General features: G+C 39.1%; 1 protein-coding gene across 2 annotated transcripts; it reads left to right on the top strand.

Annotated features, from left to right (window-relative positions):
• Positions 1-11,133: 11,133 nt before the first annotated feature.
• LOC143652333 (transmembrane protein 202-like) lies at positions 11,134-15,535 on the top strand. 2 transcript variants are annotated; one of them, XM_077123870.1, is made up of 5 exons: positions 11,134-11,286; positions 11,687-11,888; positions 12,496-12,642; positions 13,187-13,318; positions 14,230-15,535. In XM_077123870.1, exons 1-5 carry the CDS (start codon positions 11,209-11,211, stop codon positions 14,697-14,699), a joined length of 1,029 nt encoding a protein of 342 aa, XP_076979985.1. In that variant the 5' UTR covers positions 11,134-11,208; the 3' UTR covers positions 14,700-15,535. The 2 variants fall into 2 exon arrangements, with proteins under 2 accessions (XP_076979985.1, XP_076979984.1); XM_077123869.1 differs by having other exon boundaries at positions 11,135-11,286; positions 11,636-11,888.
• Positions 15,536-24,885: the final 9,350 nt, after the last annotated feature.

The raw sequence follows: 24,885 nt of genomic DNA, 5'->3' as shown, positions 1-24,885 counted from the left end.
GATTCCATTGGTTGATATATCTCTCTTTATGCCAGTACCATGCTGTTTTGACCACTGTGGCTTCATAATATGCCTTAAAGTCCAGCAGCGTGAGACCTCCAGCTTCGTTTTTTTTCCTCAAGATACTTTTAGCAATTCGGGGCACCCTGCCCTTCCAGATAAATTTGCTTATTGGTTTTTCTATTTCTGAAAAATAAGTTGTTGGGATTTTGATTGATATTGCGTTGAATCTGTAAATCAATTTAGGTAGAATTGACATCTTAACTATATTTAGTCTTCCAATCCATGAACACGGTATGCACTTCCATCTATGTAGGTCTTCTGTGATTTCTTTTAACAGTTTCTGGTAGTTTTCTTTGTATAGGTCTTTTGTCTCTTTAGTTAAATTTATTCCTAAGTATTTTATTCTTTTAGTTGCAATTGTAAATGGAATTCATTTCCTGATTTCCCCCTCAGCTTGTTCATTGCTAGTGTATAGAAACAGTACAGATTTTTGAATGTTGATCTTATAACCTGCTACTTTGCTGTACTCATTTATTAGCTCTAGTAGTTTTGTTGTGGATTTTTCTGGGTTTTCGACGTATAGTATCATATCGTCTGCAAACAGTGATAGTTTTACTTCTTCCTTTCCAGTTTTGATGCCTTGTATTTCTTTTGCCTGTCTAATTGCTCTGGCTAGAACCTCCAACACGATGTTGAATAATAGTGGTGATAATGGACATCCTTGTCTTGTTCCTGATCTTAGGGGGAAAGTTTTCAATTTTTCCCCATTGAGGATGATATTAGCTGTGGGTTTTTCATATATTCCCTCTATCATTTTAAGGAAGTTCCCTTGTAATCCTATCCTTTGAAGTGTTTTCAACAGGAAAGGATGTTGAATCTTGTCAAATGCCTTCTCTGCATCAATTGAGATGATCATGTGATTTTTCTGCTTTGATTTGTTGATATGGTGTATTACATTAATTGATTTTCTTATGTTGAACCATCCTTGCATACCTGGGATGAATCCTACTTGGTCATGATGTATAATTCTTTTAAAGTGTTGCTGGATTCAATTTGCTAGAATTTTGTTGAGGATTTTTGCATCTATATTCATTAGAGAGATTGGTCTGTAGTTTTCTTTTTTTGTAATATCTTTGCCTGGTTTTGGTATGAGGGTGATGTTGGCTTCATAGAATGAATTAGGTAGCTTTCCCTCCACTTCAAATTTTTTGAAGAGTTTGAGCAGAGTTGGTACTAATTCTTTCTGGAATGTTTGGTAGAATTCAAATGTGAAGCCATCTGGTCCTGGACTTTTCTTTTTGGGAAGCTTTTGAATGACTGATTCAATTTCTTTACTTGTGATTGGTTTGTTGAGGTCATCTATTTCTTCTTGAGTCAAAGTTGGTTGTTCATGCCTTTCTAGGAACTTGTCCATTTCATCTACATTGTTGTATTTATTAGCGTAAAGTTGTTCATAGTATCCTGTTATTACCTCCTTTATTTCTGTGAGGTCAGTGGTTATGTCTCCTCTTCCATTTCTGATCTTATTTATTTACGTCCTCTCTCTTCTCCTTTTTGTCAATCTTGCTAAGGGCCCATCAATCTTGTTGATTTTCTCATAGAACCAACTTCTGGTCTTATTGACTTTCTCTATTGTTTTCATGTTCTCAATTTCATTTATTTCTGCTCTAATCTTTGTTATTTCTTTCCTTTTGCTTGCTTTGGGGTTAGTTTGCTGTTGTTTCTCCAGTTCTTCCAAGTGGACAGTTAATTCCCGAATTTTTGCCATTTCTTCTTTTTTGATATAGGCATTTAGGGCAATAAATTTCCCTCTTAGCACTGCCTTTGCTGCGTCCCATAGGTTTTGATATGTTGTGTTTTCATTTTAATTTGCCTCGAGATATTTACTAATTCTCTTGTAATTTCTTCCTTAACCCACTGGTTGTTTAAGAGTGTGTTGTTGAGCCTCCACGTATTTGTGAATTTTCTGGCACTCTGCCTATTATTGATTTCCAACTTCATTCCTTTATGATCCGAGAGAGTGTTGTGTATGATTTCAATCTTTTTAAATTTGTTGAGACTTGCTTTGTGACCCAGCATATGGTCTATCTTTGAGAATGATCCATGAGCACTTGAGAAAAAGGTGTATCCTGCTGTTGTGGGGTGTAATGTCCTATAAATGTCTGTTAAGTCTAGCTCATTTATTGTAATATTCAAATTCTCTGTTTCTTTATTGATCCTCTGTCTAGATGTTCTGTCCCTTGATGAGAGTGGTGAATTGAAGTCTCCAACTATTATGGTATATGTGTCTATTTCCCTTTTCAGTGTTTGCAGTGTATTCCTCACGTATTTTGGGGCATTCTGGTTTGGTACATAAATATTTATGATTGTTATGTCTTCTTGTTTAATTGTTCCTTTTATTAGTATATAGTGTCCTTCTTTGTCTCTTTTAACTGTTTTACATTTGAAGTCTAATTTGTTGGATATTAGTATAGCCACTCCTGCTCTTTTCTGGTTGTTATTTGCATGAAATATCTTTTCCCAACCTTTCACTTTCAAGCTATGTTTATCTTTGGGTCTAAGATGTGTTTCCTGTAGACAGCATATAGAAGGATCCTGTTTTTTAATCCATTCTGCCAGTCTATGTCTTTTGATTGGGGAATTCAGTCCATTGACATTTAGTGTTATTACTGTTTGGGTAATACTTTCCTCTACCATTTTGCCTTTTGTATTATATATATCATATCTGATTTTCCTTCTTTCTACACTCTTCTCCATACCTCTCTCTTCTGTCTTTTCGTATCTGACTCTAGTGCTCCCTTTAGTATTTCTTGCAGAGCTGGTCTCTTGGTCACAAATTCTCTCAGTGACTTTTTGTCTGAGAATGTTTTAATTTCTCCCTCATTTTTGAAGGACAATTTTGCTGGATATAGAAGTCTTGGTTGGCAGGTTTTCTCTTTTAGTAATTTAAATATATCATCCCACTGTCTTCTTGCTTCCATGGTTTCTGCTGAGAAATCTACACATAGTCTTATTGGGTTTCCCTTGTATGTGATAGATTGTTTTTCTCTTGCTGCTTTCAAGATCCTCTCTTTCTCTTTGACCTCTCACATTCTAACTAGTAAGTGTCTTGGAGAATGCCTATTTGGATCTATTCTCTTTGGGGTGTGCTGCATTTCTTGGATCTGTAATTTTAGGTCTTTCATAAGAGTTGGGAAATTTTCAGTGATAATTTCTTCCATTAGTTTTTCTCCTCCTTTTCCCTTCTCTTCTCCTTCTGGGACACCCACAACACATATATTTGTGTGCTTCATATTATCATTCAATTCCCTGAGCCCCTGCTCAAATTTTTCCATTCTTTTCCCTATAGTTTCTGTTTCTTTTTGGATTTCAGATGTTCCATCCTCCAGTTCACTAATTCTAGCCTCTGTCTCTTGAAATCTACCATTGTAGGTTTCCATTGTTTTTTTCATCTCTTCTACTGTATCTTTCATTCCCATAAGTTCTGTGATTTGTTTTTTCAGACTTTCCATTTCTTCTTTTTGTTGGTCCTATGCCTTCTTCATGTCCTCCCTCAATTTATTGAATTGGTTTTTGAAGAGGTTTTCCATTTCTGTTCGTATATTCAGAATTAGTTGTCTCAGCTCCTGTATCTCATTTGAGCTGTTGGTTTGTTCCTTTGACTGGGCCATATCTTCAATTTTCCTGGTGTGATTTGTTATTTTTTGCTGGCGTCTGGGCATTTAATCAGATTTCCCTGAGTGTGGGACCCAGAAGGTTGAGAGACTTTCCTGTGAAGTCTCTGGGCTCTGTTTTTCTTATCTTGCCCAGTATGTGGTGCTTGTCTGTCTGCAGGTCCCACCAGCAAAAGATGTTGTGGCTCCTTTAACTTTGGAAGACTTTTGCTGCTGGGTGTGTAGTGGAGACAGAGGAAAGGTTCTAGGTTGGTTTTAATGACTTCAAATTGTGAAGTCCTGGGATCTGAATTCCTTGAGAGAGGGATTCCACCTGAGTTGCATTTCACCCCTCCCGCGGGGAAGGTTCAGGTGATAGAGAGCCCTGAAAGCAGCCTGCCTCTGCGTTCGGGGCAGTCGCAACCTGTGTAATCCCAGCGCTGAGCCCAGAGGCAACCAAGCTTCCGCAGAAACAGCTGCAGAAGGCTCTGTTTCACCCCCTTTCCTCTTTTTCAGTTAGCCCAATAGGCGACTTCCGCCTTGATCAGTTTTGCCTGAGCTGAGGGCCTATTTCTAGTAGTTAGAAGTTGTTCATTAATGCCACTATTGGTGCTAGGTTGGACTCAGTCTCTACTACTGTTGGAGACTCCTTTCCCTCCGGGAAGTCGCCTGTGGGGGAGGGGCGCCGGCTGCTTGGGGAACCGCTGATCCGAGGCTCCCAGCCGTCCCGGGAAACCGCGTGTAGGGGTGGGGCGCCAGCCACCGCAGCTTGGAGAACCGCCGATCCGAGGCTCCCAGCTGGCCCGGGAAGCCGTGTGCATGGGAAGGGCTCCGGCCGCCGGCCGCCATGGCTTGGGGAACCGCTGTTCCGATGCTCCCAGCCGGCCCGGGAAGCCACATGCATGGGAGGGGCTCCGGCCGCCGCGGCTTGGGGAACCGCTGATCCGAGGCTCCCAGCCGGCCTGGGAAGCCACGTGCGTGGGAGGGGCTCTGGTTGCCAGTCGCCATGGCTTGGGGAACCACCGATCCAAGTCTCTCAGCCAGACCAGGAAGGAGGGAGGGAGGGGGGCCAGCCGCCAGCGGCCGCAGCCCATGGAAGCACGCACCGCTAGGGGACCTCACCCCAACGGAGTCTTGTAGCCAGTCCAGCCATTCCAGACTGGGGTGCACTGTGTGTCTGGTCTCTGTCGTGGCCCCGGGAGCTGTTTTGTACTGTTTCTAGTTACTTAGTAGTCGTTCTGGAGGAGGAACTAAGACGCGCGCAACTTACTAAGCCGCCATCTTCTCCGGACCCATTGGCCTTTCTTCCCTCTCATTTTTGAAGGACAATTTTGCTGGATATAGAATTCTTGGTTGGCAGTTTTTCTCTTTTTGTAACTTAAATATATTCACCACTGTCTTCTCGCCTCCATTCTTTGTGCTAAGAAATCTATGCATAGTCTTATTGGGCTTCCCTTGTATGTGATGGATTGCTTTTCTTTCTGCTTTCAAGATTCTTTCCCTTTGACATTTGACATTCTGATTAGTAAGTGTCTTGGAGTATGTCTATTTGGAGTTATTCTGTTTGGGGTACACTGCACTTCTTATATCTGTAATTTTAAGTGTTTCATAAGAGTTGGGAAATTTTCAGTGATAAATTTCCTCCATTAGTTTTTCTTCTCCTTTTCCCTTCTCTCCTCCTTCTGGGACACCCACAACACATATATTAGTGCACTTCATCTTGCATTCAATTTCCTGAGTCCCTGCTCATATTTTTCCATTCTTTTCCCTATATTTTCTTTTTCTTGTCAGATTTCAGATGTCCCATCCTCCAGTTCACTAATCCTATCTTCTGTTCTTGAAATCTAACATTATAGGTTTCCATCATCTCTTCTACTGTGCCTTTCATTCTCATAAGTTCTGTGATTTGTTTTTCAGACTTTCAATTTCTTCTTTTTGTTCATTCCTTGCCTTTTTTATATTCTCCCTCAAATCACTGATTTGATTTTTGATGAGGTTTTCCATGTCTGTTTGAATTCTGAATTAATTGTTTCAACTCCTGTATCTCATTTGAATTGTTGGTTTGTTCCTTTGACTGGACCACATCTTCAATTTTCCTATTATGATTCATTATTTTTTGCTGGCATCTAGGCATTTAATTACCTTAATTAGTTTATTCAGGAGATTGTTTTCACTTTTTTTACCTAGGATTTTCTTGCTGGATGACTTTGTCATCTATCTGTTCTTTGGCATTCAGGTAATTTATTCTGGACCTGTAGATTAGGTTTTGTTTAACAGATCAGAATTTTTCAGTTCTTGTTTTCTTGTTCTGCCTGTATGGTGCCTTTTTCCCCCTTTAGGAGGGTCTATTTACTTATTATAGACCCCAGTCAGATTTTCCCAGACCAAATTACCTCCTGTCAGGAGGAAAGAGCCACCTGCACAAATTTTCCCTGAGGGCGAGACCCAGCAGATTGAAAGGCTTTACTGTGAAGCCTCTGGGCTCTCCGTTTTTCCTATTCTGCCCAGTATGTGGCACCTTTAACTTCAATTGACTCTCCCTGTTGGGGGCATGGTGGAGACCAAGGAGAGGATGTAGTCTGGTTTTAATTGCTTCACTTTTCCAGACCCTGGGGTCTGAACTCCTTGAGGGAGAGATTCCAGTTGAGCTGGACCCCACCCCTCTCCTGGGGAAGGCACAGGCTCCAGAAAAACACTCAAACAAGCTTAATTCTGCCTATGCCTGTGGCAGTGGAGCCCCAGAAGCCTTGCAGCTAGCTGTATCCAAAGAGGAGTCAGGCCGTAGAAACACAGCCACCAAAATGAAATAGAAAAATCCTTTTTAGAGCAGGACCTCCATTCCTTGAGTTTGCCAATCAAGAGCTTAAGGCTGTATGTTGCTCTGTGTATCTCCAGGTTCTATGTGCCCCCTCCTTTCCTTCAGAGCCCAGACCTTTTCAAATCCAAAAAACCCTCTGTTTTTTTTCTTCCTTTTTCTGTCAGCCCTGCCCCCTCTGAGCCGGGGCAAAAACCAGCGGCCTCCATTTTACTTGAGGTTCAGCTGAGCTGGGGGCCTATTTCTAGTAGTCAGAATTTGTTAATCAATTCCACAATTGGAGTTTGGTTGTGCTCAGCCCCTCCTGCTGGTTAAGTCTCTTTCTTATCCCCTCTGGGAAGCAGCCTGTGGGTTAGGGCCGCCAGCCTCCACAGCTTGGAGGACTCATGGTTCTGGGTGGGCTCGCAGCCAATCTAGCTGGTCCAGACTGGTGTACGCTGTGTGTCCAGTCAGTGACATAGCCCCAGCAGTTGTTCTGTACTGTTCCTGGCTATTTACTAGCTGCTCTGGAGGACGAACGAAATTCCACACCTCACGAAGCCACCATCTTGGCCCTCTTCCTCCTCTTTGATCTTTTTTGAGTTAAGTTTTGTACATGGTGTGAGCTAGAACTCCAAACTGATTCTTTTGCATGTGGGTATCTAGTTGCCCCAACAACTGAATTTACTGAAAAGACTATTTTTCCCTATTGAATGGTCTGAGAAAAGAATTTCTTTTTAAGATATTTGTATTATTTTGGGTTCTCTGGGGAAACAGAATTTATAGGAGATACCTGTAAATATTATGAGATTTTATAAAATTGTCTCATAAGACTGCAGGGATGCACATATTCACATTCCATAGGACAGGCTGCAAGTTGGAAACTCTGATGAAGTTTCTTTTTATGAATTCCCCAGGAGAAGCTGGCTGACTAAAGTAGAGATGGAAATTCTCTTTTCTGACTACTGAAATCACCAGTTCTCTTCTTAAAGCCTTCAACTAGTTGGATGAGATGTCTCTCATTGTTGAAGGCAATCTACTAAATTGTTTGCAGATGTAATTAGCCATAGATGCAATCAACTTATTAATGATTTAAATCCATTAAATGTGTTCAACATAACAATCGGGGCAGTGCTTGCTTGACTAAACAACTGGCATCATAACCTGTCCAAGTTGACACATGAATCTAACCAGCACAATATTTAATCCAGATTTCATCATTTTTTTCTGCAGGAGGGTTAGCCTGACCAAACTATTCCATCATTATAGAAGCCAGAACTCATTGAGAATGTATTTTGATGAGCAAAGGATTTTAATTTCCATGAAGAAAAATTTATCAAAATTTTCCTTATTTTCCCATGGGTTTTGATGTGAACTATTTTCATTGTTTCCATTCTTTAGGTTTTTTAAATCATAAGTTTTGCTTTCAAGTTTATAATTTCCATATATTATTAATATAAAGAACATTTTTGTAAATGTTCCTTTGGTGCATGAATAAAAGATATGTCCTTGGTTTTCAAGATAAAGATTTCAAGCATAGCCCTCAACATTGTTGATTATAGATTCCAGAAGATTTTCTATATCCTATTGATTTTTTTGCCATGCAATATGGCAAGGTTGCAACAAATGTATTTGCATTTTTCTAATTCTATTTCCTCCAATTTTTCTTTATATATTTTGATAATGTGTCATTTGTTCATAAAAGGTTTATAACATTTTTGGTTACACTTGATATTTATGAAATGATCCTCTTGGCCATAATAGGATTTCTGTCTTAAATCAAACATGGTTATATTTAATATAAGTTAATATATGGCCCCTGCTTTCTTTGCCTGGTATATATTTGCCTCCTTTTCTACTTTCAGAGTAACTTTTAGATTTCTCCCGCAAGATTGCAACATCAACCCCCTTCTGAGTTTCCCACCTGCTGACTTAGCTTACAAGATTATGGACTTGCCACTTCCCACAATTCCATGAGTATTTAAAGTAAATTTTATATATTTACATATCTATATCTTCTATTGGTTCTGTTTCTCTGGAGAAACCTGAAAAATACACTCTTTCAGAACGTACCAAAAACTTAATAAGGCTTTTGGTTGTTAAAGTTGATAAATTCCTGTGTCTGTTTAAAAACCTAATCTCTGAGGGATGGCAGCATATTATGCAGTAATTAGTTACTAATTGTTTTTAGTTGTCCTTAATTATCTTCCAGAAATCACAAATATACGAGTCCATGCACTCTGATTACATTTACAAATTAGGAAAACCCTACCAGATTTTTACTATCTTATTCGTCTGTCTGCCCAGCAAAGCTTCTTCCTATTTCTTTATTAGATGGACTAATTCTAAAGCAAGGGCCCAGTGGGATAAATGGGAGAAGACTGAAATCTCATCTGATTATTTTTTGTCAGTGAACAGGTAATAGAATTTGACATGGGGACTTCATTAAGAAATAATCCTACAGGGAATAATAGAAAAAAAATAGAAATAGAAATAGAACCTAGATGAGCAAAACTAGTGTGATAATAAAATGTGGGGAAATGCTAGAAATGAAAAAGGCCAAAGGTTTTTCAGAAAATGAACTTGAAGACAGGATGATTGAGTAGCTGGTTTTAGACTTCGTTTAACTGCTTTACATCTAGCTGAGACATGTAATGGAGAAGAGAAGTGGACTTCAAAGTTAAATTCTAAGAAACAAAGATCAGTCAGGTCAGAGAATGAATAGGACATATTCCTGCTGCTGAAGGAGTTCATAAATCAGAGCGAAATACAGACATACAAATCATAACACTATGCAATAAAGGTAATGAAAGGAGTAAGCACAATGCTTTAAGAGCCCAACATCTGGGACTGAGGGTTGGATTCAGAGGAGGATTCCTGAAGGAGATAAGTCTCAGTGTTAACCAAGACAAAGAAGAGGTGGAAAGTGTGATGAAAATAAAAGGAACATCATATGAAAAGGGGGAATATATTGGGTTAGGAAACTGCAAGAAGAACAATATTTTTTGGAGCATAGGGTAAGAAGGAAGGAGAGAATGGGTTTAGATGTCACTAGGCTTTATGCTCTGCCATGACAACAAGGACCATGTTCAGCAGGAAACAGATGGCTTGTTCAAACTGGTTAATCTGGCAGAGTTAAAGGAATATTTATAAAATCCTCATTGAACTTAAAAGGATTTGGGGACACCATCATTGAAGTCATTATCACCCATAGGCCTAATAATTTAAGTGAAAGGAAGCATTACCAGAATAGAAAACCCTGTATGGAGAGGGTGGCCTGTCAAGAGCTCTAGCCTTAGTTAAAGGAAAGCAGACAAACTAATCTGTTAAGGAAAGAATCAGTTAATAAACACAATTATCTCACTCTCCTCTGGACCTTTGATCTTCTACAGGTGACTGCCATTGGCCAAACCCAGCCAGAAGCTGATGGCAAGGAAGGCCATTGATGTGGTCCTTATCAGTCAGATTCCTATTCTCCATTCAGAACAAGAATGGAGAGTGAATTTGGAGGGACACATGGAAGATATCCAGCAATTTGCTATACCCTCAGTACCTACCATGTACTGGTTTGAAGCTGTTGTGTACCCCAGAGAAGAAATGTTCTTTAACCCTGATTCTGTATTACTGGGAGGGATCTTTTGATTAAGCTGTTTCCATGGAGGTGTGACACATCCAGATGTAGGTGGGACCTTCTGATTAGGTGGTTTCCATGGAGATGTGTCTGTACCCATTCAAGGTGGAGCTGCTTACTGGAGTCCTTTAAGAGGGAACCACTTTAGAAAAAGCTGCAGAGCCAACAGGAGACCCAGATGTTTGGAGATGAAGAAAGAAAATGCCCCCAGGGAAGCTGTTTGAAACAAGAAGCCAAAGAGCCTAGCAAATGCCAGCTACATGTCTTCCCTGCTGATAGAGGTGTTCTGAACCCATGAGCCTTCTTGAGTCAAGGTATCTTTCCCTGGATACCTTAGTTTGGACATTTTAATGGGCTTAGAACTATAAACTTGCAATGTAATAAATTCCCTTTTTAAAACTGTTCCATTTCTGGTATATTGCATTCTAGCAGCTTTAACAAACTAAAACAAACCACAATACCTGGCACAAAGTAGGTGCAGAATGACTAATGGGGCTGGACAAGTGAACAGTAATAAGATCATGTGAAGCCTTACCAATTCATGCTAACAAATTAGGACTTAACACATGGCAACGAGGACCAATCAGAGTATATCGTGCAGGGGAGAGACATATTCAGATTTGAAGTTTAGAGGGATCAACCTTGGTAATTTTAAGGAGAACAAGCCTAGTAGCAGGGAAATGAGTTAAAATAATGTCGCAGTAATCTAGGACAGAGGAGATAAAGACATACTTGAGGGATGGGTTTGAAAACATTAAAGGGGTGGAATTGATAGAACACTCTGTGATTGACCGGTGGAAGATAAGAAAAGAGCACAGGAAGAGGGGTGCAGAATGGAGGAAAAGAAGATAAGTACATTTCTTAAAGACATCTTAGGTGTGATTAGTCTGAGAAATCTGGATATAGATGTTTAGCAGGTAGGGGTCTGAAGCTCAACAGAGACCTGGGCTGTAGAAAGAGATTTGACCAGATCCAGCAAATGAGACAGAGGCACTGTACCCATGTGATGTTTGCTAAGTTCTGTTGGTTCTGCCTCCTGGGGTGGGGGGAGGGGCAGGAAAGTGTGTAAAGGCAAAGCAGGTGAGGTTCCATGACAGTTGAGAAGAGCAGTGAGCCAGAGGCTTAGGATGGAAAGGAGGGAAGGAAATGCCACGACCTTCCACAGTTCTTACAATGCCAGCATACTGGGTGACCCAACATATAGGGTGAGGAAACTTTTTGTGGGCTGGGGTAGTGGTGGGATCTCTTTTTGGGGAAGCAACATGTATATATCGTAGTGGAAATAAGGTGGGAAAGGCAAAGATTACTTTCTTTTTTCTTTTCTTTTTTTTTTTTTTTAACATGGGGAGGGCAGGTGAAAAGGAGATATAAAAAGATTTAATATTAAAAACTAGAAACCTGTAGGAGCCAGGAGACAAAGACCTTGGAGTTTGGAGGGAGGAGGGGCTCCCTCCAGGGAACTCCTCAGAGTTTGTCTTTTCTGTAATGTAAATGGAGGTACCTGAGAGGAGATTCCTATCATGATGTCCTCCTCCCCTCCCCTCCCCTCCACAGCCAATTCTCCCCTACCGCATGTACCAGTTCTCTACTATGCCACCCTACCAGCAACAGCTCCTGGAGCAGACCCGAAGCTACATTCGCCTATTTTGTGCGGGCTTCTTTGGCTTCATCTTTATCGTGCAGCTTTGCTTGTCCCCTTTGAGCTGGGTGCAGTTTTTGGTGCTGACGGACAGGATGAAGCTCTCAGCAGGACTCTGGACACTGTGCCACCATGAGTTCTGCTGGAGCCACACACCGAAACCTCCCTGTGAGTACTTTCCAAATGCTAGAGCCCTTCTTTTGCAAGTTCTGCTCGGATTCGCCACAGCTCCTCACTCTCCTTCCCTCCTCTCCACACCCCTGCCCATTCTTTTCTCCCCTAAGTCACAAGCATGTAAGGACAGTTCTCCAAAACAAGGCAAACTTGTCCAAGTTTATCTTGATTAGCCTCCCCCAATGACTTAAAAGCCACAGCCCCTTAATTATTGAATGGCAAATGCCTAGTGACCTGGTGCTATTTATTACCTTTGCGCTTATAACTTCCCACAGAAAATGAAATATTAGCAATTTATAAATTATTAAGAGTTACCTCCCCAGGTTGTAGAGTTTCAACCTTTCTCTCATAGTGGAATAAATTATTTCTTTCCTTGTTAAAGGAATTCCACATATCAATGAAGAGATGAGAACAGGGTCCTTACTGGTGCCTGTGAAGCTACCCACTTGGTGCTACTTACTCTGACTCCACTGCGTATAAGCCAGGCCCTAATTTCATCCTCCTTTTCCCTCACTTCTTTCCCTAGATGCCACCTAGCATTCTTTAGGGGCAGATCACCTCTGCTCCAGCCAAGCCTCTCCTTTTTCCTTTCCCCTGGCAGACTACCTCCAATTCTCCAGGGCCTTCTTCCTAATCTCTGCCCTCACCATCCTCATTATTACTATCTGGCTCACCATCTCTCTCGCCAAAGGGACAGGAGACAAAACCTACATAGATCTGGGCATATCCATCTTCTGCTTCATCTCAGGTACAGTATGATGGTATTGGAAAAGTTTGTCCTGGAGTTCATTTATCCCTTCCCCTTTCTGTGTCATTTTACCTTCTTTTACTAAGTCTGCAGCCCACATGCTATCATAGGACCCTTGTGTCTTCCCAAAGAGAGGAAAGCTTTTAATAAATTCTCACTCCTTATTGAGCTAAAGAGATGACCCTGAAGAGATTTTACTTAAACCTAATGGAAATGTTCTCTGATGGGATACGGGTGGATGGATCAATGGTGGATTTCTGGTGTCCAGGAAATCACTAAGTAGCTAGCTAGCTACCTGTTCTTCTGTCTTATGTATAGACCCCACCTTGACAACCTTCTTCCAGCCAAGGCAGAAGCCCTTCTCTCTCCTATCTTGGCTAATTGCCTAATGGATCTTCCTACAATCACTGCCAAGTATTATGACATAATTGAGATGGCTGAGAGGGACAAGAAAGTACAAAGAGGAGGAGGGAGGAGAGCGGTATGGCAGAAAGAGGATGTAGTGAAAGATGGTGTGTAGTGATAGCTTTTATTCTAATCTCAGGGACCAGCCTACTCCTCTGCCTCATTTTGTTCCTGATGCAAGTGAAATTGTACAGTAAGAATGTCTTGGAACCCCGTTTTCTACTAGCCTACCGCCTCAATTGGTGGAATGCTATCTTCTACATGATAGCTGGTGAGTTAATGCTCCTTTTAAACGGGAAGGCATAGCAAAGGTTATTTGGTATATTAGAATCTCACAATTTGGAGAGAGAGTCTCACAATGCTATCAATAGTCATTTCCACATGAGTGAACAATGCTTAATAACAAATACTTCATATTAATCTAAAATTTTTTTCTGTAAGACACCTGACTGTACTCAGACAAGATCAAGAATCAAGAAGCAGAGGAAGAAGGCAGACATTGACAAGCTATTCACAGTTCTTCTGTCCTACCACGATACATTTCCTAAATTCTCCTCCCCCTTTTCCATATCAAATAGCCTTTCCACTTGTGTGAGAAAAAATGATCTGAACTCCAAAATAAAGTCTCAACATATGTTTCTCAGTAATATTACCAACAAAAGGCAGAGCAAAAGGATAGGAGCTTTGCTTGTATCACACTTCTCCTTTAAGTCTTCTGTCATACACTTATTTTTATTAATTAATTACCATAGTGGTCTCAAAACCTTTTAACCATGTACCCTTTTAGTAAAACACATTTTAGTAAGCATTCAAAAAAAAAAAGACACATGTTTATAAAATAGGTACACATTGCAGCACTAAGATATTATATTGGAAAATATACTAAAAAAAATAGACATTTAAAACATGATGAGCTAAGAATTTAATAAGAAACACTACCGTTTTCTTCCTGTATGTCATTGAATTGTTCTGCACACTCCCTGGGAATCATCGTACTTCAGAAAGGCTGAGGTCAATGTTGTTTTGAACACCAGACCTGTAAACATAGTGAATAGGATGTTCAGAGATACCTTGCTAATCAAAGTCCATTACCAGTTCTACTGTTTAGGGATCTTTGTTGCCTTGAAATTTTTATCTTTTAGTAATCCAAAATGCTGACCCTGATCTTTTCTTTTTTTCTAGGGTTCATCTCTGGACTCAATCACATAAGTTCTCAGGGTCCTCCTCCAGATCAAAATCTCCTTGTGATCCCTATAACAAGGACTAGGTTAGGAAATATGGTCCCAATGGAACTGACTTTAAATGAAACAAATGTAAATAGTTATCCATGGATGAGTCAGGTACCAGAAAGGCAGTCAATGAGAGTGGCACGACCAGGTAGCCAGAGTGAACCAAGTTTCCAGACAGAGGCAGGAACCCAGACAGAGCCAGAGGCTGAGACAGAGCCAGAGTCTCAGAGGAGGTCAGTGACTCAAACAGTAGTAGGGATCCAGTCCAAACCAGGGAATGGGAAGGAGACCGTGCCAAGGCTTGAGACAGAGACAATAGAGAATGTAACAAGTGATACATCAAGCAATAGTCCTGAGAATAATGAAAAGAAAATGTCTGAAGACATTCAGTCTAGTAGTGGGGACAGGCACAATAAATTGTAAGTGCAAATTGTAATAAAGATTAAAATAAAATGTAGCAAAGGCAATGGTAGAAAAGTTCACAGAGTATTATTAGAGGGAGGAACTCACGGAAAGTATACAGAGGAAAGGATGTCTAAGTTCCAGTTTAGGAAAAACTAAAAGGAGTGATTTAAATATTTTTGTTTTTGAAAATGGAAACAGATTTATAAATTACTGTGAAAACATAACACTTTAGATTACCCACTTTATTGTTTTGAAAAACATTTTCAGTGGGAAACTTGGTACTGGTTTTTAACTGCTAAAATGTTACCATCTGGGCGTATTTGAAATGCTGATAAGTAGGTAGGTCACCTGGGGTCTGTTGGCCACCGTTTTTCATCACTATCATAGATGGAAAGAGCAGTCTAAGTGGGGGAACAGTGCAAACAAAGGTGCCTGGAAAAACAGCATGCTGGGTGGGGACACAACATACATTTAGTTAAGGAATAAAGTGGGAAAGGCAAGAAAGGCAACCAAGAGACTAGGACAAAGGTTTGGCTGAGAAAAGGTTTGGCTGATAAGACAAAAAAAAAAATCTTAAATATAAGGTAGTAGAGGACAAAGATATTGCCTGGCAAAGAGAGTATGCCTTCAGGGTTCAAGATGTTTTTTGAGTCTATATGAGGGTTGGTGGGAATATCAGCAGTAATTCTGAAATGGAGAATGACTCTGGTGAACTCTCCCCAGATTATGCCTCATTCCCTAAAGAGGTTGGCTTTATGGATGAAAGAAAGTCATCTGTATGGTTTAGAGCAAAGACAGAACTTAAGAATCACAAAGAAACTGATGAAAAACTCATTAAAGCAAGTTTCCTAAAACTGTTAGTGTTGTGTGGCATGTCTGGGAAAGGTTGGCTACAGATGGGGTGCCCAGGCCACCAAGCCTTTGAAGACACCATTGACTATACAATGGAAAACCTCAGCAGAATGGAAAGATCATGTGGTTTGGAAATTCAATATTCTCTGTTTTATTTTTCTGGACTGTTCAAGAAAATACCATGCAATGGGTTAGCTTAAACAAAGGGAGTTTATTGGCTCATGGTTTTGAGGTTAGGAGAGGTCCAAATCAAGGTATCATCAAGGCAATGCTTTCTTCCCAAAGACTGACATTCTGCAGCTAGCTGCTGGTGGTCCTTAGTCGGCTCCTCTGTCACATGGTAGTGCATGTGGTGGCCTTAGTCCTTGGCTCCTCTGTCACATGGTAGTGCATGTGGTGGCCTCTCCTGGCCTCTCCCTTCTGGGTTCCACTGACTTTCAGCTTTTGCCTGATCCCTTTGTGTCTTTCTCATTCCCTGGATTTCATTCTGCCTTTAAAGGACTCCAGAATTAGGATTAAGATTCATCCTGATTGAGTTAGTGATACCGTAACTAAAGTAACCTCATCAAAAGCTCTTACTTACAATGGGTTCATGCCCACAGGAATGAATTAATTTTAAGAACATATTTTTCTGAGGTACCTAGCTTCCAACCACCAAAATCCACCATCTGGACAAAGAAAATACATGTGCAAAATGCATTACTTCCATCACAACATCCAAAAGGCCTTAAGCCATTTTCAGAAACAATGCTAAGTAAAAAGTTTCATCAAAATGATTTATGGATGTACTTTGTCCTGAGGCATAATTCCTCTCTATCTGTAGACCTGTGAAACCCAGAGAACAAGTTATCTGCTTCCAATGTACAAGATTTGAGACAGGCATGGGATAGACATTTCTATAGCAGAAGGGGAAATTGGGAGAAAAACAGTCGTGGGTCCCCCAAAATTCCAAAACCTAGCAAGGTAAGTAAGCACCATTGGATTTCAAGATCTGAGTATCATATATGGATCAGTATTTTGTCTTCTGAGCCTGACAGAGTAGCATGCCCACCCCTTTCAAGTGCTTTTGCAGTGACAATGCTCTCCCTGAACCCTGGGGTAAAGGTTCAGGGAGAAATGCAAACATCAGGATGGCAGCCAGGCTCTTGGCAAACTCTGGGACAAAGTCTCTGCCTTCTGAAAACTTGGGGTGGCAGCACTCTTCTTGAACAATGGAGCACAAGGCCTGCTCCAAGTTCAGTGGCAGATCCACCCTTTCACACATGGGGTGGACCCACTCTTTTAGCCTGAGATCTCTTTTGTCCAGGACCTCGGCTTCCATAGTTCTGCCCTTGAAGTTATTCCTTTTCAATTTGTTCCTTGTCTATGTTTTTTAGTCCAGGCTGGCAGTGGTTCTGTTCATACAAATTTCACAAAAAGCTTGTCAGCTTTGCATGCAGTTCACAGGGATACAAACCACTTTCTACAGATTTTTTTTTTCCTACATAACTGCATTTCCAGTCCTGGCTTCCACTGAAATGGCTAACTGGATCCATGTTCAGTTAAACCCTCATATGGAGCCAATGTATCTAGGGAATTGCCTTCTGGAAGCTCAGAGGGATCCCTGATAGAGTTACTTCTGGTCCTAGTCTGATTTGGAAGCACATATACTTCATTTCCTCTTATTCATACCAGCATTCCCATGTATCACCTATCCATTAGAATTTTATCAAAAATGTATCAAAATCTAAGCTTTAGACTGTAATAAAAAGGTTACCAAGATTAACAAGCACTTCACTGAGTGGTGAGGGATAAGGCCATAAAAACAAAGGGTAAAATATAGGTTTGAAGAGAGTACTCTTTGACTTTTTGTTGCTCCATTCTTCTGGGAGCAAAATCAAATTTCCTCTTTTTTTTTTTTTTTTTTTTTTTTTAGCATACAGCAATTCCATCTATCGCTAATACTTACCCCAATCTGAGCTCTTGGGTCTCCCTATGGAGATCTAAGGGCTAAGCTAATGTTTTGAACATATTGTGTTTAAAGCTCCATTTAATAAATTTTTAAGAAAAAGTCAATCCCATAATATTAGAGGAGGGGTTTAGTTTCCTCAGTATGTTTTATTTCTGCAGTACTTTGCAATTATCCTACAGATTCCCTTTCCAAGACAGATGAAGAAAAAAACAAAAGTAAGGAACACAAGTAAAGTAAATTTCAACGAAAAACTCCATTAAAAAATTGGCACTATAGCTGATTAGAAAATGAAAACAATAAAAAGATCACATAATAGTAAAGGACAATAAAATAAAATGCACAAGAATAAACATATATAAATCTGGAAGATCTATGTGATGAGACAATAAAACTTTGCTGCAGTACATAACAGAAGACCTATTTAAATGCTTCTATACCACCTAATTAGTCACTATCCCACCTCCTATGCAGCTAGATATTACCTTGCGACATATTTCTGGCCAATAAGATACCAGAAGAAGTATATTGTGGAGTTACAGAAAGTACCTATTTATTTTGTTGGTTAGAGTAGGCAGATGCTAATGGTGTTACTCTTAGCTTTTTCATTTAGTTTCAAATGTTGATTGGATGCCTAGAGCTGCAGCATCATCCTGGAAAAATAAAGTAACAAGCATAAAGTCAAAAGCTAACATACTGTAATACTGTAGATGGAAATACTAGTGGTCAATGAGAGGGAGAGGTAAGGGGTATGGGATGTATGAGGTTTGTTTTTCGTTTTTGTTTTGGAGTTATGCACATGTTCTAAAAATGATCAGAGTGATGAATACACAACTATGTGATGATATTGTGAGCCATTGGTTGTACAACATTATGGAATGAATGTGTGTGACGATTTATCAATAAAATTTTTTTTTAAAAAAAACCTAACATTCTCAGGGTGGCATAGCAGAATACTGAAAAAACTTAAATCTTTAAAACTTTAAGTATTATTGAGTAGCTGAATTAATGCTAAACTACCTACTTGCAAAATTGTTGCTGTATGAGAAAAACCAAAGTTAGGTTTCATTTATGGAGCTACACACTTTCCTGACAAAAATAAAGTATAAATACTACAAAAGACAATCTAAAATCAGATAGTGAAGGAGGAGAAGGGGAAGGAAGATGAAATATTTACTACTAACTGCATCATTCTCATAATAGGGAGTCATTCGGCCCATCTAAAATATAACAACAATATATTAGGTATATTTTATAAAGTTATCATTATAAATGTATTCAATAGAAAAAATACAAATCTTCCAAATTATTAGAAGTGTAAACCCAGAACAAAACACAGACTATATTTTGAAAAAATGTTTAAAGTAATAAAAAGAAAAGCATACCCTAAAATAATGTGATATGCCCTAAACAAAATCTAACTCATATAAATAAATGTGAATATCTAATATTAACTACCAAAAGAATAACTTTTTCAGATTGGATCACAAAGCAAAATCTGTGTGCTATATACAGAAGGTATACCCTAAACAAAGTGATTCAGAGAGGTTAAACATAAAAGATTGAGCAAAAGACTGTGGAAACTGAAATTAAAAATACAATCACATTTACAATTTCATCAAAGAAAATGAAATACCTAGGCATAAACTTAACAAAACAGGCTCTATATGCTGAAAATTACAGAGAAAAGAAATCAAAGAAGATCCAAATACATGGAGAGAAATACTGTGCTCATACTCTAGAAGATCCAATATATTAAGGATATAAATTCTCCCCCAAACTGATCTATAGGTTTAAGACAATTCCTATTGAAATCCCACCAAGGATGTCTGTAGACATAGATAAGCTTATTCTAAAATTTATATGGAAAAGCATAGACCCTAGAATAAAACAATCCTGAAAAGGGAAAATAAAAGGGAAGAATCACCATCCATTATTAACACTTGCTATATAATTACAGAATCAATACAGTGAGGTAGTGCTGGAGAGACAAATAGGTCAATAGAACAGAACAGAGAACCTAGAAATAGACCCACACAAATATACCCAATTTATTATTTTTTTTTACCGGTATGTGCAGGCTCCGGTAATCAAACCAGGTTCTCTGGCATAGCAGGCGAGAATTCTACTACTGAGCTCCTGTTACCCCACCCCCAACTGATGTTTTACATAGGTGCAAAGTAAATTTAATGAAGAAAGACAGCCTTTTCAACCAGGGTGCTGGAGCAATTGGACATCCATAAGCAAAAAGCATACATCTTATTTAAAAATTAACTAAAAATAGATCACATATTTAAATGCAAACTGTAAAACAATAACTCTATTCTGAAAAAATAATAGGAGAAAATCCTCAGTACCTAGGGCTAGGCAAACAGTTCTTAGATTAGACACCAAAAGCACAAAAGGGAAAAGTGATAACTGGATCTCATGAAAATTAAAAACTTATGCTCTGTGAAAAAGCCCATTAAGAAGACTTTGAAATAAAAAAGCTACAGAATGGGAGAAAATATTTGCAAATCATGTATTTGACAAAGGACTAATATGTCTAGAATATAAAAGTAACTGTCAAAACTCAACAATAAATTAAAAAATCCAATTAGAAAATGGGCAAAAGGCATGGACAGATATTTCATAAAAGAGGATACACAGATGGAAAACAAGCATGTGAAAAGACATTCAACATCATTCACTATTAGGAACATGCGAATTAAAACCATAGTGAGATATGATAATATCACACACCTATCAGAAAGGCTAAAATAAAAAATAGTGACACCATCAAATGCTTGCAAGTATGCAGAGAAACAAAATCATTCAAATATTGCTGGTGGGAATGTAAAATGGTAAAACTGCCTGGAAAATAGTTTTGCGGTTTCTTATTAAACTAACTATATAATTACTATATGACCATGAATTGTACTTTTGGGCATTTATCCCAGGGAAATGAAAATGTACATTTACCAAAAAACATGTACATGAATGATCTTAGCAGCTTTGTTCACAATAACCAAAAATTTGAAATAACCTAGATGGTGCTCATTGTGTGAATGGTTAAACACACTGTAAAGGCAGAATAATCCCTATTCAATACTGTATGTTTGAATCTGTAATTAGATCATCTCCTTGGAAATGTGATTTGATCAAGAGTGGTTGTTAAGCTGGATTAGGTGACGACATGTCTCCACCCATTCAGGTGGGTCTTGATTAGTTTCTGAAGTCCTATAAAAGAGGAAACATTGTGGAGAAAGAGAGAGATTCAGAGAGTGCAGACCAGAATGACATAGCCATGAGAAGCAGAGTCCACAGGCCAGAGACCTTTGGAGATGAAGAAGGAAAATGCCTCCCGGGGAGCTTCATGAAACAGGAAACCAGGAGAAAAAGCTGGCAGACGATGCTGTGTTCGCCATGTGCCCTTCCAGATAAGAGAGGAACCCTGATCATGTTCATCATGTGCCTTTCCAGATGAGAGAGAAACTCTGTGTTCACCATGTGCCCTTCCACTTGAGAAAGAAGCCCTGAACTTCATCGGCCTTCTTGAACCAAGGTATCTTTCCCTGGATGCCTTAGATTGGACATTTCTATAGACTTGCTTTAATTGGGACATTTTCTCGGTCTTAGAACTGTAAACTAGCAACTTATTAAATTCCCCCTTTTAAAAGCCATTCTGTTTCTGGTATATTGCATTCCAGCAGCTAGCAAACTAGAACAGAAACTTTTATAAATGTTTATTTATTTTTATTTTTTGTATTTTAAAAATTTTTATTAATTAAAAAAAATTACAAGAAACACAAACATTCCCAACACATACACTCAGCAATTCACAATATCATCACATAGTTGCATATTCATCATCATGATCATTTCCCAGAACATTAGCATCAATTCAGAAAAAGAAATAAAAAGACAACAGAAAAATAGAACAAACAGAAAAAAAAATTTTACATGCCATACCCCTTACTGATCCCTTTCATTGATCACTAGCATTTCAGACTAAATCTATTTTAACATTTGTTCCCCCTATTATTTATTTTTATTCCATATGTTCCTCTCATCTGTTGACAAGGTAGATAAAAGGAGCATCAGACACAAGGTTTTTACAATCACACAGTCACATTGTGAAAGCTATATCATTATACAGTCATCATCAAGAAACATGGCTACTGGAACACAGCTCTACATTTTCAGGCAGTTCCCTCCAGCCTCTCTGTTACATCTTGGATAATGAGGTGATACCTACTTAATGCATAAGAATAACCTCCAGGATAACCTCTCGACTCTCTTTGGAATCTCTCAGCCACTGACACTTTGTCTCATTTCACTCTTCCCCCTTTTCGTCGAGGTTTTCTCAATCCCTTGATGCTGGGTCTCAGCTCATTCTAGAGTTTTTCTCAATCCCTCGATGCTGAATCTCAGCTCATTCTGGGATTTCTGTCCCACACTACCAGGAAGATCCACAGCCCTGGTAGTCATGTTCCATGCAGACAGGGGGAGGGTAGTGAGTCTGCTTGCTTTGATGGCTGGAAATAGAGGCCACATCTGAGCAACAAAAGAGGTTCTCTTGGCTGTGACTCTTAGGCTTAATTTTAAGTAGGCTTGACCTATCCCCTGTGGGGTTAAGTTTCATATGAACAAACCCCAAGACTGGGGGCTCAGCCTATAGCTTTGGTTGTCCACACTGCTTGTGAGAATATCAAGAATTCAACTTGGGGAAGTTGAGTTTTCCCCCATTCTCACCATTCCCCATAAATGTTTATATTTATGAATATTTACTGTTGATTCTGTTTCTCTAGAGAACCCTAAGTAATACAGGGTGAAACTCAACATCAAGGGCTCAGCTTGTTGATTTGGTTGTCTCCACTGTTTGCGAGTATATAAGGAATTCCCCAAATGAGAAAGCTGAATATTTCCTCCTTTCTCCCCAGTTTCCCAAGGGGAATTTGCAAACTTCTTTATTCACTGCCCAAATTACTTTGGGATATATCAGGGCATCACACTAAACTGGACACACCAACAAGATCTCATTCCCTATTTTAAGATTCCATATACTTATGGTGTTCAATTAAACTTACCATACAAGTTAAATTAGGAAACGCACTACCTAAAATGTAAATTTTGCACCAAATAATAGTCTCTCCCTTTGGTCTCACATAGAAGTTGAAGTTTTAAAATATGGACAATTGTAAAGGGTCCTAGACTGCAAACTCTTACAACAGTTACATATATTTGGGAATTGTAACTTTTATTGTTTCTTACAACTGCATGTGCATATAATATTATCTCAAAATGAGAAGTTTAATTAAATAAAGGATGGGCAAAGTCCTAGTAGGCAAATACAAAGTAAGGATCGGGATTTTAATATCAGAGATGGTTGAACTCAGGGGAAAAAAGCAGTAAGAAAGCAAAGAAAGGCATCCACAAAGTAGGAAATAACAATTATAAATAGCTATGTACCAAATTAAAATATCAATAGTCAGAAGACTCGACACAAGAAAATCTTACATAAGAGGATTTGAAAATATGAATAGTCCTATATATGTTAAAGAAATTCAAAGTTAAAACCTCCCTACAGACTAAGATAAATCAGAATACAGGGTAAAGGTTGATATCATCCATATTTTAAAACTTCAACTTCTGTGTGAGTCCAAAGGGAGACCAAAGTTTATTTGGTGCAAAATTTACACTTTGGGTAGTGTATTTCCTAATTTAACTTGTATGGTCAGTTAGTTGAACACCATAAGTATATGGAATCTTGAATAGGGTGTGAGAGCTAGCTGGTTTGTCCAGGTTAGTGTGATATCCTAATATATTCCAGAATAATTTGGGCAGTGAATAAAAAAATTTTTTTTAATTTGGAAATAAAAGTTATTTTCAAAGTCCCCTTGGAAGGCTGGGGAGAAAGGAGGAAATATTAGACTTTCCCATTTGGAGAATTTCTGATATTCTTGGAAGCAGTGGGTACAACTAAATCAATAGGCCAAGCCTTTGATCTTAGAGTTTGCCCCTATGAAACATTCCTGCAAAGGACAGGCTAAGCCTACTTAAATTTAGGCCTAACTTAGCCCCCAGTCTTGGGGTTTGTTCATATGAAACTTAACCCCACAGAGGATAGGTCAAACCTACTTAAAATTGGGCCTAAGAGTCACCCCAAGGAGAGCCTCTTTTGTTGCTCAGATGTGGCCTCTCTCCAGCCAACACAACAAATGAACTCACCACCCTTCCCCTGTCTATGTGGGACATGACTCCCAGGGGTGTGGACCTTCCTAGCAACATGGGACAGAGATCCTAGAATGAGCTGAGACTCAGTATCAAGGGATTGAGAAAAACTCTAGAATGAGCTGAGACCCAGCATCAAGCAATTGAGAGGGCCTTCTCGACCAAGGTGGGGAGAAGTGAAATGAGATGGAATGTCAATGGCTGAGAGATTCCAAAAAGAGTCGAGAGGTTATCCTGGAGGTTATTCTTATGCATTAAGTAGATATCACCTTGTTATCCAAGATGTAATGGAGAGGCTGGAGGGAAATGCCTGAAAATGTAGAGATGTGCTCCAGTAGCCATGTTTCTTGATGATGATTGTATAATGATAAAGCTTTCACAACGTGACTGTGTGATTGTGAAAAAAAAAATAAAATTTAGGCCGAAGAATCACCCCCAGAGAAACTCTTTTGTGGCTCAGACGTGGCCTCTCTCTCTAAGCCTAGTGGCAAGTGAACTCATTGCCCTTCCCCTCTATATGGGACATGACTCCCAGGGGTGTAAATCTCCATGGCAATGTGGAACAGAAATCCCAGGATGAGCCAGGACCCAGTATCAAGGGATTGAGAAAGCCTTCTTGACCAAAAGAGAAAGAGAGAAATGAGACAAAATAAAGTTTCAATGCCTGAGAGATTTCAAACAGAGTCGAGAGGTTACACTGGAGGTTATTCTTGCACATTATATAGGTATCCCTTTTTAGTTCATGGTGTATTGGAGTGACTAGAGGGAATTACATGAAGCTGTTGAGCTGTGTTCCAGTAGCATTGATTCTTGAAGATGATTGTATAATGATATAGTTTTCACAAAGTGATTTTTTGATGGTGAGAACCTCGCGTCTGATGCTTCTTTTATCCAAGGTATGGACAGATGAGTTAAAAAAAAAAAAAGGACAAAAAATAAATAAATAATAGGGGGGATAAGGGGTAAAATAAATTGGGTAGATTGAAATACTAGTTATCAATGAGAGGAAGGGGTAAAGGGTATTGGATGTATGAGTTTTTTCTTTCAACTTTTTTTTTCTGGAATGATGCAAATGTTCAAAAAAAATGATCATGGTGATGAATACACAACTATGTGATGATATTGGGAGCCACCAAGTGCACAACAGGTATGGACTGTATGTGTGTGAATATTTGTCAATAAAAATATATT

Source organism: Tamandua tetradactyla, chromosome 12, assembly GCF_023851605.1.
Source record: "Tamandua tetradactyla isolate mTamTet1 chromosome 12, mTamTet1.pri, whole genome shotgun sequence".
NCBI classification, from domain to species: domain Eukaryota; kingdom Metazoa; phylum Chordata; class Mammalia; order Pilosa; family Myrmecophagidae; genus Tamandua; species Tamandua tetradactyla.
This window is presented reverse-complemented; position numbering and strand designations above follow the sequence as displayed.

What these genes read in the sequence shown, in the direction of transcription:
- LOC143652333 (XM_077123869.1), top strand. Translation starts at nt 11,209, where the DNA reads ATGGAAAGGAGGGAAGGAAATGCCACGACCTTCCACAGTTCTTACAAT. An exon ending in CCACACACCGAAACCTCCCT is followed by an intron (nt 11,889 to 12,495) that starts GTGAGTACTTTC and finishes TTCCCCTGGCAG; the next exon opens with ACTACCTCCAATTCTCCAGG. An exon ending in TATCTTCTACATGATAGCTG is followed by an intron (nt 13,319 to 14,229) that starts GTGAGTTAATGC and finishes CTTTTTTTCTAG; the next exon opens with GGTTCATCTCTGGACTCAAT.